This window comes from Bubalus kerabau, chromosome 17, assembly GCF_029407905.1.
Source record: "Bubalus kerabau isolate K-KA32 ecotype Philippines breed swamp buffalo chromosome 17, PCC_UOA_SB_1v2, whole genome shotgun sequence".
Lineage (NCBI taxonomy): Eukaryota > Metazoa > Chordata > Mammalia > Artiodactyla > Bovidae > Bubalus > Bubalus kerabau.
This window is the reverse complement of record NC_073640.1, coordinates 63746347-63760371: the sequence shown is the minus strand read 5'-3', so window position 1 is coordinate 63760371 and position 14025 is coordinate 63746347. Positions and strand designations below refer to the sequence as shown.

Genomic DNA, 14025 nt, shown 5'->3' with positions numbered 1-14025 from the left:
CTTAAAATAAGAAATCATGTATCACAACTTATCCACAACCAAACAACTCACCATCCATCTGCATCCAGTTCCCACTACCCACCTGCTCTACTGTTTCCATTTTAGTCGGTTTATCTGTCTCTTTTCTTCCCCTTGGCACTCTGTGTCATTCCTGTTTCTTCCCTCACACCTGTCCTGCCCACTCTGTAAACTGTTCCCCTCAAAATGCTTGGTCTCTGCATCCTTTCTGATGGTCCTCCCTCTGTGTTTCTGCCTCTTTCTTGCCCCTCCCTGCTCCCTCTCTGCCCTCCAGTTACACCCCTTTTCTCCCTCTTCCACTCCCCTTCTCCCACTTCTCTGACACCCCAGGTGGTCATGCATCCTTCCTGCTCTCGCTTCCTCTTGTGGTCACACTTGATCCTCCTTCTCTCCCAGCGCCATGCAGCTCTGCAGCCCAAGTGTCCAGCTCTTTCATCCTCTCACCCCACTCTGTGTGAAGTGCCTCTCCTTTAGTGGCCCTGCCCTACTGCTGATCCAAGGCCCCTCTATGTTACTCTCTGTCAGCTACAAACTGGCACTTGCCATCTACCTACATGCCAGTAGTCATGTACAGAAGTGTGAGCTGGATCATAAAGAAGGCTGAGGGCCAAAGAATTGATGCTTTTGAACTGTGATGTTGGAGAAGACTCTTGAGAGTCCCCTGGATTGCAAGGAGATCAAATCAGTCAATCCAAAGGGAAATCAACCCTGAATATTCACTGGTAGGACTGATACTGAAGCTCCAGTACTTTGGCCAGCTAATGCGAAAGCCAACTCACTGGAAAAGACTGTGATGCTGGGAAAGATTGAAGGTAAGAGGATAAGGAGGTGGCAGAGGATGAGACAATTAGACAGCGTCACTGACTCAATGGACATGAGTTTGGCAAGATGGTGGACAACCGGGAGCCTGATGTACTGCAGTCCATGGACTCAAAAAGTCATACACAACTTAGGGACTGAAGAACAATCTACCTATCTACTTCTACAAGGATTAAATCATGTGCTTTTGCAGGTGTTGATCTTCAATACCCTCTGAAAGGACTTTAGGGTGGAGAACAGAAATGAGGTACTCTGTGCTCAGGAAAAACTGAAAGCCCAGGTCTTCAGACAGATATTTTTAGGAGCCAATTTTATGAGCCCAATTCTTATATCTCCCCATATCTAGAAAAGCACTAAAATCCTTCATGGTGATGACTGTTCCTTGTGATTAGCAAAGCTTCACAAAAGTAGAAATCTTCTGGAAAAAATATGTGCTTGATTACATGTATTCCCCCTTCACCAAAATCACTTTTATACTGACCTTTCCCCCTGCTTCTTTGTAGCAGTTTCTCAGAGCTGTGTGAAGTGCTGTCTCCTGGACTGCAGTCCTCATTTTGCCCCAAATAAAAGTTTACTTGCAAACCTCACTTGCAAACCTCACATTGTGCTTTTTTTTTTTTTTATTGACAGATCCTATCAGTGGAGAATCATCTTTTTAAAATTTTACTTATTTTATTCACCTGGTATTTTCAATGCTTAACCGCTTTCATTTTACTCTTTTAACAAGTCCCTCAGCCACCCTTTCTATTCCTAGCTATTTTCCCTCATTCTTTTCTTGTTCCCAGTTTTTCTAGTTACCTCAGTTGCTCATTTCTCTGCTTTTCCTGGTCCCCTACATATTTACAGGGATGGCAATTGAATAGGATGCCTGCCTACAGGAAAAGGCTTTCCACCGGGTGGAATTTGTAACACATAGAAGAACACTATGTGTCACATGGCTGCCCCAGGTCACCTCTGCCTGGGTGGGGAAAGGCTCCCAATGAAGGGGAGGCCTGAGTGGCTGACAGACCAACCTGAGAAGGGAGGACAGTGGGGCTGGGAGGGAGGGAGCTCTCAGGAGAGGGGTGGGGTCTCCAGAAGGCCAGAGATAGAGACAGAGTAAAGGGATAAAGCAGGTTAATCCTGGGACTTCCCTGGTGGTCCAGTGGCTAGCGCTCTGCACTCCCAATGTAGGGAACCTGGATTTGATTCCTGGTCACAGAGAAGGCAATGGCACCCCACTCCAGTACTCTTGCCTGGAAAATCCTATGGACAGAGGAGCCTGGTAGGCTGCAGTCGATGGGGTCACTAAGAGTCGGACACCACTGAGTGACTTCACTTTCACTTTTCACTTTCGTGCACTGGAGAAGGAAATGGCAACCCACTCCATTGTTCTTGCCTGGAGAATCCCAGGGACGGGGGAGCCTGGTGGGCTGCCATCTGTGGGGTCGCACAGAGTCAGACACAACTGAAGCGACTTAGCAGCAGCAGCAGCAGCAGCAGGGAGCTAGATACCACATGCCACAAATAAGACCCACCACAGCCAAATAAATAAACTTAGAAAAGAAAAGTTTATCCTACTAAGGGCATTGCCAGTAGAAAAAATAAGGGAGATGCCTGTAAGTCAATGATTACACAAGACATCAGATTTGCTTAACCACAAAACCTAGCAGGGTTACATAGCAATAAACCCATACAACAGAGCATAAGATGAGCCACAAAACAATAAAACAATGGTGGCATGAAACCCACATTGTGCCCAGTGAGCTCATTACGTTAGGACACTCTCTTCGCACACATAAAAAGCAGTAATTTGTGGATCTAACTTGATCTTGCAGGAACAAGAAAACTCCATTGCCTAACCTGGAGGAGGGGCTGAAGACGGAAGCAAAAGGTCTACTCAAGAAAGACAAGAAAGGTCTTCTCGTCCCCACTTTTCCCTTTTCAAACTGTAGCCCAGTAAGTCCTCAGGCCATGGCACCCTCTTGCCCGCCCACTTGTTAGCCTCACAAGGGGTCCTATTCTAGTATCACTTATCTACCACTTTGCCTGTCGAAAAAGATGAGATATAAAGGACTCTGGCACGGAGCTCTTCAGCACCCCTTCGCGGGAAAAGACACAAACGGTTTCACCAAGTCCAGGTTGAGGTTGACAAGCTAGCTGGCCTCTCCCCGGGTGGGGTGGCCAGCGCTGCCGTCCAGGGGCGAGAGGGCTAAGCTAGGAGGTGAGGGGCGTAAAAGGACCTCGCAAAAGAGGACTTTACATGAGATCCAACCAGTCCATTCTGAAGGAGATCAGCCCTGGGATTTCTTTGGAAGGAATGATGCTAAAGCTGAAACTCCAGTACTTTGGCCACCTCATGCGAAGAGTTGACTCATTGGAAAAGACTCTGATGCTGGAAGGGATTGGGGGCAGGAGGAGAAGGGGACGACAGAGGATGAGATGGCTGGATGGCATCACTGACTCAGTGAACTCGGGGAGTTGGTGATGGACAGGGAGGCCTGGCGTGCTGCGATTCAAGGGGTCGCAAAGAGTCGGACACGACTGAGCGACTGATCTGATCTGATCTGAGATAGTAAAGAGATTTAAGCAGGATAATGTAGAGAAGGGAGGCATTCACGTGCACCGAAGGCAGAAAGGCAAGATTAGGGACAAACCTCGAAACTAATTTAAACCCAAAGTACCCGATCAGTAAGGGGACTACTCGTTTTACTTAGGGCGGAGGACCGGGTGCTGAAATTTCAGATCCCTAGTCATTCCGAAGACACTGAGGTTTGACTAAAGTCGGGGAGCCTCGCAGCCCAAATCTACACAAGAAAGGAAACGCTTACCAGCACGGCCAGACATTCACGAGGGGCTCCGCACTTCCGTTTCCGTAAGAAACTGCGCAAGCGCAAATTTAGAAGCCCGGCTTCCGGAGGCGGGACCTTGGCAGTGCGTTACCGGCGAGGGGCGTGACGAAAATGGCGGCAGTTCTATGCAGCCCCCAAAGAGGCGGTGGAGAGATGATTCCTCCTCATATCCTCAAAGTGCTCTGTTAACTTATTGTCTTGAACCTTTTGGAGTAAGAGCTTACTGTTGTGTGGATTACTTAGGTGGGAAGCTAATATATATCTCCCTAACAAGTTGAAAATGGCTTCAATAAAACATACTGGCAATAGGTTTGTTCCCAAGGCTCAAGGAATTTAGTGGTTGGAAAAGTGGGTCTCCAGTCGGGCAGTTAGAAATCATTTCAGTAGTTTAAGGAAACAAGAGCCGGACATGCTCTGTTTTACACACTAGAATGATTAATGAAAAATTTCCCTAGTATAAAGTGGGTCATTTCTCACTGATACCTTACAGAATAGCTTTTCTTTTCCATTCTTATTTCAGCCAGGAGGACAAATTCAACACTCTCCTGGTTCTAGAGCCTCAGGACAGAACCTAGCATCTGAGACTGGAGCACTAAATCATGTGATAATTTCTATCACTAACCATTGCTTTTAAAAATGCAAATCATTAAAAATAAGTTCTTATAAATTGCATTCTTCCTAAGTGTTTTGCCTTTTAAAAGCACATTACACTTCCCACCTCTCACCCCTGGTTTTATTGATATATATCCGACTTACATGACTGTGAGTTTAAGTTGTACAGCATGGTATTCTTACATAGACTGAAATAATTACTGCAGTTAAGTTTATTAAGCATGTATCTTTTAAAATTATACTCTCAGGATAAAGAACAAACTATTGACATACTCCAGCCCTAACATATTTTCCCTTTATTTTTCATGTTCTTTAGGTGGAAATATGAAATTCAAAAATTCACATTTATTAAAACTATGATGGCCACTTAATTAGTAGCTAATATTTGGAAAAAACATAAGACTAATGTTTTGCTGAAAATCAAAAATCTAGAAATGAAGAGGGTTTTGGTCTCAACCTTCACCTTTCTTAGTTATTCACCAGTCATGCTACTACAAAGTAAAGACTAAGTGCTCATAGATTTCAGAAGGAGCAGAGGAACCATCAAATCACATACTTCACCCTCTGGACATTCTCTTTCTGTATCTGTCTTTATTCACCTGTTTCTAAAATCCTATCCTGTCATTCAGCATAAAATTTCAGTCTATCGAAGACCATTCTTGCAGTGTAGAGAAGACAGGGTTACAAGAATCAAAAGCTTTGAAAGCTTCCATTTAAACTTGAAACATGCCTCTACACTCATACTAGATTGGCCCAGGAACTCAAAAAGACAAGCTTGCATGAAATGGGCAAAGAAGTGCAATTCTCTCAAGTGAAAGGGAGGGTTGCCTTAGTCTAGTAGCCAAGCTTGGTATCAGAGGGCAGACATGATCTCACAGAAGGTTGATAAATGGCTGTATGTAATATTATTACTTTGGACTGCAAGGAGATCCAACCAGTCCATCCTAAAAGAGATCAGTCCTGAGTATTCATTGGAAGGACTAATGCTGAAACTGAAACTCCAATACTTGGGCCACCTAATGCAAAAAAAAATGACTCATTTGAAAAGACCCTGATGCAGGGAAAGATTGAAGGCAGGAGGAGAAGGGGATGACAGAGGATGAGATGGTTGGATGGCATCACCGACCCAATGGACTCCGGGAGTTGGTGATGGACAGGGAGGCCTGGCATGCTGCAGTCCACGCATGAGGTCGCAAAGAGTCAGACACAACTGAGCAACTGAACTGAATATTACTATATATGATAACTTCAGCTTCTATTAGGACTTCTCCCTCCTTTGTTTACACTAAATAAAATCACTGATATTAGATAAAATAGGGGCTATTACTACAGAACACACAGAAATGAAAAGGATAGAAAGGAACTCTTACAAAAAGTTTACATGATTTAAGATGAAATGCACCAATTCCATGAAACCCATAACCTACAACAAATCACCTATGTGAAACATATTTGGGTAATTGCTTTGAATTGCAATATAAATTTGTAATTTCAAAATGCCCACCGTCTAAGAAACCTAAAAGCAGAGACAGTGATTGTGAAAACTTAAACTCCTCCATCATATGAGTGCTGATGTATTTGGTGTAGCCTACTGTTCTGCCAGCTTCCCTGGGAGCTTAGACAGCAAAGAATCCACTTGCAATGCAGGAGACCTGGGTTCAATGCCTGGGTTGGAATGATTCCCTGAAAGAGGGCATGGCAACCCGCTCCAGTATTCTCGCCTGAAGAATTCCCATGGACAGAGCAGCCTGGGGGCTACAGTCCCTGGGGTCACAAAGAGTCGACCCGACTGAGTGACTAACCACAAGTGCCCTGCAGGGGTCTTGAACTGACATTGCCCTTTCCCTTGACAGTACATCCTAAGTAACAGCAGACACAGGATATGACTCCCCATCACCATCTGCCTGCCCCTTCTTGTTCTTTGGATATGACTCTCCTCCCCTGACTGAAGCTTAGCAATTCCTACTCTTTTGAGTTTGAATTGATCAATCCAATTCAAACAACCCATCTATGGATCCTAATAAAGGTATATGTCCCATGCTCTGCAAGACCCTGCAGGACTTCTTACATGTTCCCTCTAGCAGTACCATGAATCTCCACCAGAATCTGAGTAATAAATGTCTCCACTTCACTTTCCCTCGCAGTCTCAGGGTCTTTCCTTTACAAACGGTCATTTTAAAAAGTTGCAACAATGGCATTTGACAATTCTATCAAATTTTTAAAAAAGAATTACCAGTAATTCTATGATTTATTTTTAAGAAAAGGAGAAAGCACTTGTCAACTCGATTTATAAGGCCAGAATTAGTGGGAAACAAAACTAGAAAAATAGAAAAAAGTAAAATGATCAATCCGTGTGAAGATTAAAAAATTCATCATAAAATATTAGTAATAGAAATGAATCAAGAATTCTTATCAAAGGTAATATAAATCAGGGAATTCCCTGGTGGTCCAGTGGTTATGACTCATCTCTTTTATTGGCAGGGCCCAGGTTCAATCCCTCATTGGGGAACTAAGATCCTGCAAGCAATGAAGCTCAACTAAAAATACAAATCAAAATCAAGATTACTTACCAAATACATTATTCTTGGTTACAAACAAATTCTATGTGGAGGATACTGGATGGCCCACAAAAAGATTTCATGTCTCTCTTTTGCCATGTCAGTTCTTTCACTGAACTATAGCCCCAAAGTAACTGTTTTTCATGTTCACACTGCATTTACTTTGTACCTGTCATGGCCTTATAGGCATTATCATGTCACAGGAGTCCCAAAACAACCCAGTAATCCCTTGTGATAAAATAGGACAAATACACGTGGTAGAAAAAATATCGCTAAGGAAAACTGAAAACACTCTTTATTACACTAGAAAAGTAAACAATGTAACACATTGCATATTAGCCTAATTTGAAACTGAAATTTTAAAAACACTTGGAAAATTGCTGGAATAAACTACTTCATTATACTAGCTAATAAACATTTCCAAAGATTTTACTAAACTAGGGTAAAAATATCTCCAACAGATTAGTTTTACAAGCATCTTCAAGAATCATATTAAACAACAGAATATATGTGTGCTGTGGAAAAGAAATGTTAATAAATTATTAGCATGAACATAAATGTGCTTTTCCAAGTCAGAAAGCCAGGAATTTCAGAAATAAGCATTCAGTTGTGTGTGTGTGTGTTTTTTCCCTTCTTTTTGAATGAAGTAGAAAGGAATAGCTTTATTGCTTTGCCAAGCAAAGGCGCCACAGTAGGCTAATGCCTTCAAAACTGTGTGTCTCAAACAAGAGGGGGTAGAGAGGAGTTATATAGTAATGGCTCAAAGTGGGTGTGGTCAGCTCATGAACTCTTCTTTGATTGGCTGATGGTGAGGTAAGTGGTAGTCAGCATCATAAACCTTCTGGCTCCAACTGCTCTGGGTTCTACATGCTGGTGGGCAGCAGGCTTAGTGTCCCCCACTTGGTGGGGGTTTCAGTCTCTGGAGCCTGGACTTACTAAGGCTCAGGTTCTTTGTGTCTCAGCACAGAAGGAATTCAGCAAGAAGCAAAGTGACCGGCAAGAAGTAGACTTATTAATATAGGACACTTGTGAGGGACATAAGTTGGTAGGCAAGAGGGCTCTGCCTCAGTGTTTTATGAAGTCTGACTCCATTAAAATTTTTTTTCTGGGATTACGGGATCTTAGATTCCTGACCACGGACTGAACCTGTGAGCTTGGCAGTGAATGTACTGTCCTAACAACTGAACCGCCAAGGAATTCCCAACTCCTTTTTTTTTTTTTTTTTTTGCTATTTGATTATTGAAACCTTTTAATGCTCAGGAAAAACCTCTTCTTCTTCAGCCTATCTGGACAAACTTTTTTCTTTAAAGCCTGAGGGCGCCTTCCTTTGACACAAACTGGAAGTTCAAACTGTAAGCTTCACCCAATAATTAAATTTTTCCTCTCAGGTAAATTGCTCTCCCTTCAATTCCTAAGAATAAGACTAATATCTTATTAAACACAGATGCAGGAACTTCCTTGCCAGTCCAGTAGCTAAGATTCTGTGTGCCCACTCTAGGCGGCACTGGCTTGATTCCTGGGCAGGGAACTGAGATCATGCATGCCACATGGTGTGGCCAAAACAAAACACATAGATGCAAATAACACTTATTTCCCATGCAATGGAGAAAACAACCAACTTGTTCTGGGCACTGTTCCTACCACATAATCCATCCCTAGTAACCTGTCCTTCTCCTCTCATGAATAGTCAAGCCCCTTAATGTCCTTACTGCTTTGCTCACAGTCACCTAGTAGAGGATTCTGTCCACTGTGGTCAATCCATGGACCATGAACATAACAAGCACAAGAGCAACAGCAATTTTACACTATTCTCTAGAGCCCCTTCCTGATGCTAACTGACACACTACTGATTTTGGTAATTCAGGGTCCTTGTTTTTCCAGGGAACATGGATTGTGAATGAACCACACCTAATGAAGCCGCCTCCTTTCACCTTACTGACTCCTTTCCAGAGACCATCATCAAAGGCCTATAATGAAGGTGTAAGATCAACAGACTTCAAAATTAAGGTTGGTCTTCAAGAAAGCTCAATAGAACATTTACACAGATACTTGGCCATTTACACATATGTTTTTCTGTATGTCATATACATGTCATTTCCTAAGTTTTAACATTCTGTGACTTCTAATGACTCTGAAGTGCATAATAATCTCATATTACTCTTGGGAGAACTAAAGCCTTAACTTATTCCTATTATGGATTCTCTGATATGTAGGCTAATTTAAGAATTGTGTGAAAAAGTCACCAAATTCATTACATTTGTAAGGATTATCCCCAATAGCATGAGCTTGGTGATGAAACCTCAGGATGCATCATTTCATCAAATTCTTCCCACATTTAGTAAATTGCTATAGTTTCTAACCTGTATGAATTCTATCATTACATCAAAAGTGGAGCTACTTGACAAAAACTTTTTACAACACTTATTACATGTGAAATGTTGCTTTCCAAACTAAATCCTGTTTCAGAGGTTTCATCTTCAGGTACAAGCCTTGGCACACATATTAGTTTGTGTGGTTTCTCTCAAAAGACATATATGAGAAGTCTGGTGAATTGTGCAGTTAGGATAAAGCTTCTGCTCATATGTCTGTAGGGTTTCTCTTCAATGGACTCTCCATTGTTGCCTCATACTTGAACTCAAGGTAAAGATTTTGCCACACTTGTTGCATTTAAGGGACTCCAGTATCTTCCCCATCTTATCTTTGGATAAAATCCTTGCCACATATATTATATTTGTGTGGTTTCTCTCTAGGATAAATATTCTAATATAGGTCATGAGTGAGCACTAATTTGGAACTTTGCCCTATTCATTACATATGTAATGTTCTATCCAGCACAGATTATTTGATGATGGGTAGAATGTGAGCCCCAAGTAAAGGTTTTACCCATTCCTGGCATTTGTGAGGTAATAATCTCCAGAAAGAAATCTTTGGTGAATGAATTCCTTGTCTAAGGGCTGGTCAACTAAACATACTTATCTGATTTCTCTCTCCAAGATGATATTTTCAATGAAGTCTAAGATGGCAACATCAGATAAATTAAAACACATCCTTAATGTTAATCATCAATGTGGATTACCTGATGGAAAGGTAGGTTTCAAAGTACACTGATGGATTTCTGAAATTCATCATAATATTTGTCAGGTTTCTCTCCAACATGAAACTTCAGTTCATGTTAAGGTTGGAGACTTGGTGGACTGGAGACTTTGAGACATTCAACATATTTCTGGAGTTTCGGCCTAGTACAGATTATGTAATGGCAAGGCTTTGCCACTATCATGACGTGCAAATTTCAATCCACTATGAATTTCCCAAGAATATACACTGTCAATTTTGAATGAATGAAGACAGTCCCACATATATCACGTTAAATGATTTCCCCATTGTATTTATTACCTGGTGTGGAGCAATAGTTGAGATCTAATAAAAGGTTTTCAACAGTCTTTGTTTTTGAAAGGTTTCCCTTTTGTATGAACACTCTGATGCTTTGCCAGGTACGCCTTTCGACTAAAGCAGCTGCCACACTCATTACATTTGTAAGGTTTAACTCCAGTATGAATTCTCTGATGAATTGCAAGACTTGAATTCCGATTGAAGACCTTGCCACACTCGTTACATTTGTAAGGTTTCTCTCCAGTATGAGTCCTTCGGTGCCTTGCAAGATATGAATTAAAACTGAAGACTCTGCCACATATATCACATTTACATAATTTCTGTCCTGTATGGATTATTTGATGTCTCTTGAAGTTCGAGCTGTGATTAAAGATTTTGCCACAGTCTTTACACTTGTAAGGTTTTTCCCCAGTATGAATTCTCCGATGAACTGCAAGGTATGAATTTTGACCAAAAACTTTCCCACAGACATCACATTTATATGGTTTATCTCCTGAATGGATGATTTGATGTTGTTTGAGGTGTGAGCCAAAATAAAAGGTTTTGCTGCACTCATTACATTTGTAATGTTTCTCTCCAGTATGAATGACTTGATGACTTACGAGGGTTGATCTACTACTGAACATCTTACCACACTCATTACATTGGTAAGGTTTCTCTCCAGTATGAATTCTCTGATGACTTGCAAGGTTTCCTTTCTGACTAAAAGCTCTGCCACATTCATTACACTTGTAAGGTTTCTCTCCAGTATGAAGTCTCTGATGACTTGCAAGGTTGGCCTTGTGATGAAAGACCTTGCCACACTCATTACATTTATAAGGTTTCTCTCCAGTATGAATTCTGCGATGTTTTGCAAGGTATGAATTCTGACTAAACACCTTGCCACATTCATTACATTTGTATGGTTTCTCTCCAGTATGTATTCTCTGATGAACTGTAAGGTATGAACTTTGAGTAAACACTTTTTCACATATATCACATTTATATAAGTTCTCTTTTGTATGGATTATCTTATGTCCAGTGAGGTGCAAGCCATGGTAAAGGGTTTTGCCACACTTGTTATACTTGTAAGATTTCTCTGCAGTATGAATTGTTTGATGAATAGCAAGGTCTGAATGTCGACTAAAGACTTTGCAACACACATCACAATTAAACATGTTCTCTTCTGTATGGATAAACTGATGTTGGGTAAGGTTCAAGCCCTGATGAAAGGTTTCGCCACTCTGATTACATTTGTAAGGGCATTCCATGTGTGTGCTCTGGTCTTGTGTAAGTATTGAAGGATGCATAAAATCATTCCCATATGAATTAGAAATGTTGGTTTGGACAAGGAGAGAAATTCCTTGAAGTAGTGAAAATGAAGCACTAATACTGATACTCTTGTCAGCTTGATTAAATTCATCAATCTTGTCTTCACTTTTGTAAACATGCAGGTCATCCCAAAAGCTTAATGCAAGCCTGTTTTCAATAGGCTTGATTCCTGCAATACTTCTACCGTGTCCCTCTCTCTCATTGGTGAGATTTTTGTCATGTGTTATAGGCTTTACTTTGTAATTTCTTGCCTCATCTCTTGGCTGAGACTCAAAGTCATATATATTTTCCTGGATTTCCCTGAGGTAAAAATCTTTGATTTTATTCCTTTCATGTCTTCCCAATATCACTGTTTGGAATTCTTCTCCTCTATCAGTTTTTTCATTTAGTTGTAATTTCTCGATCACAAGTATATGAGAGATATCTACAAGATACAAAAAACTGTAAGTATCTCACTTATTATAACTCATAAATAAATATTTCATGTTAAACATGATATTACACCAAACTAGTACTTACACAGAAAGGAGTTATGAAAATTGCCAACCATGATATAAAAACCTTTCAAACACAAATGGAATGATTCTTTACTAAAGGTAAACTGATCTGTGATAATATTACTTAATTTTAGGGCACCTAAATTTCAAAGTTTGGCCACTTGATGGGAAGAGCCAACTCATTGGAGAAGACCCTGATGCTGGGTAAGACTGAAGGGAAAAGGAGAAAACGGTGGCAGAGGATGAGATGGTTAGCTAGTATCACTGACTCAATGGACATGAATTTGAGCAAACTCCGGGAAACAGTGAAGGACAAGGAAGCCTGGTGTGCTGCATTTCCAGGGTCGCACAGAGACAGAACCGACTTAGCAACTCAACAACAACAAATTTTCAAACAACCTATAATAAGAACACTCACATTGGAAAAACTTTTGTTACCAATCCAAGAAAGTGTAATTTTCAACCATGACACCAAAGCACATACCAATTAGCAGTAAACATACCTACTGGTGGCTCAAAACCGAGAGGAAAGAATTATTATACATATATTGGGCATACTTGTTTAATACAAATGAATGCTAAAAACCAGACAAAATCTACTGTAACAGTAAATAATACAAAAATAACTTATTCAATGAATAATTTCAATGAGTGATAGTTTCAACTTGGGAAACAAAGAATAGAGAAAATGGTGCATACGATAAAAAAGTTTTTTTAAAAACAAATGTTCTTCTAAGTACCTCCTGTAAAACTATGTACCCATGAAGCAGCATAAAACATTCAGAAAGGCCACCTTCTGTAAATCAAAATTAAAGATTAGTAAATGAAATATTCTCCATTTATATTGACAGCCATTAAATAGAGCAATTCCCTAATTCTGCAGTGCCCTAAAATATCCAGTTCTTTGGCTCCAAAATGTATGTAATATAGAGTGAGCAATTTGTGAATTTACTTTAACTAGGTTGATACACCATATTGCTGAGAACAAATTGAAAAAAAAAAAAAAGCATACAATTTATAATGCAAAAAAGGGATAGCATAATAAACATGCTAGACTATTCATCCATCTTTTTACACAAAAGACATTTTGACTTAATATAAAAACTGCACTATTTCTGGGAATTTAAGAGTAGTCCAGTGGTTGGAACTCAGTACTTTCATTGCCATGGACCAAAGTTACATTCCTTGAAGGAAGATCCCACAAGCAGCATGGTGGGGCCAAAAAAACAAACACAAAAACCTAAAGACAAAAAAAATACTATTTCTTTTTAAAGGCTTGAGGATAATTATCACAATTTTTCAAATAAGGAAAGTGGAATTACAGATTTATGTACCTGACCCCAACTGACACAGAAAGTAGTGAGAACCATGATGAGAACTGTGACCTAGAGACCTAGAGACAATATATTCTTAAACATGACCCTCACCCAAGCAGTATATTACAAAATACTGCAACAAATACTGGGAGCTTAGAAGAAAACTTCAAGGGAGCTGCAAGCAGTGGGCTGTGTAACTACTAAGGGGATTCAGCCACCCCTCCTGGAAATGGTTTCTGAGTTGTCACAGCTGCACACAGTGATTTAGGTTGGGTCATGAGAAAGTTGATCAATATACAGAGGTGTTATTTTTACAGTGTGAGTAATGTGGAAGGTGGAGGGGTGGGTGAAAGAGTGCAGTGGAAATTGGGAAGTTCAGGAGAATAACTTAAACATGCTAGGAAATAACAACCTTTTCATCCACTCCAAGGGACCATATAAAGAAAGGTCAGAACTGAGAAAGGGACTGAGTGGAGCTCAGGGTATATGCATATGTAGGAGCACATCTGTGTGATTATAACTGTGTGAGGACAATTAAAATATTGACCTTAAAAGAACTGGCTTAGCAATAGTATACTACTGGTCCATTTTTAACTAGGGGAATTATAGTATGAGTATGGGAAAGAACCACATGAGATTTAAACACTGCAGAAGGAAATTAACTTTCAATCTA

The 14025-nt window shown here is 40.5% G+C and overlaps 1 protein-coding gene across 16 annotated transcripts in view; it reads right to left on the bottom strand.

Moving 5' to 3' along the window:
- The window catches only part of LOC129631040 (zinc finger protein OZF-like), a 281286-nt gene that overhangs the window by 77733 nt on the left and 189528 nt on the right, over positions 1–14025 (bottom strand). For 2 of the 16 annotated variants that reach the window (XM_055551769.1, XM_055551771.1), the window contains exon 2: positions 3648–3691. The exons of 12 other annotated variants lie outside the window; for them this stretch is intronic. In XM_055551769.1, coding sequence (XP_055407744.1) covers positions 3648–3663 — 16 coding nt within the window. In that variant the 5' untranslated portion in view covers positions 3664–3691. Of the gene's footprint in view, positions 1–1318; positions 1406–3647; positions 3692–7109; positions 11964–14025 lie in introns of those variants that run through there. 2 more of the 16 variants (XM_055551767.1, XM_055551764.1) reach the window with 2 other exon arrangements.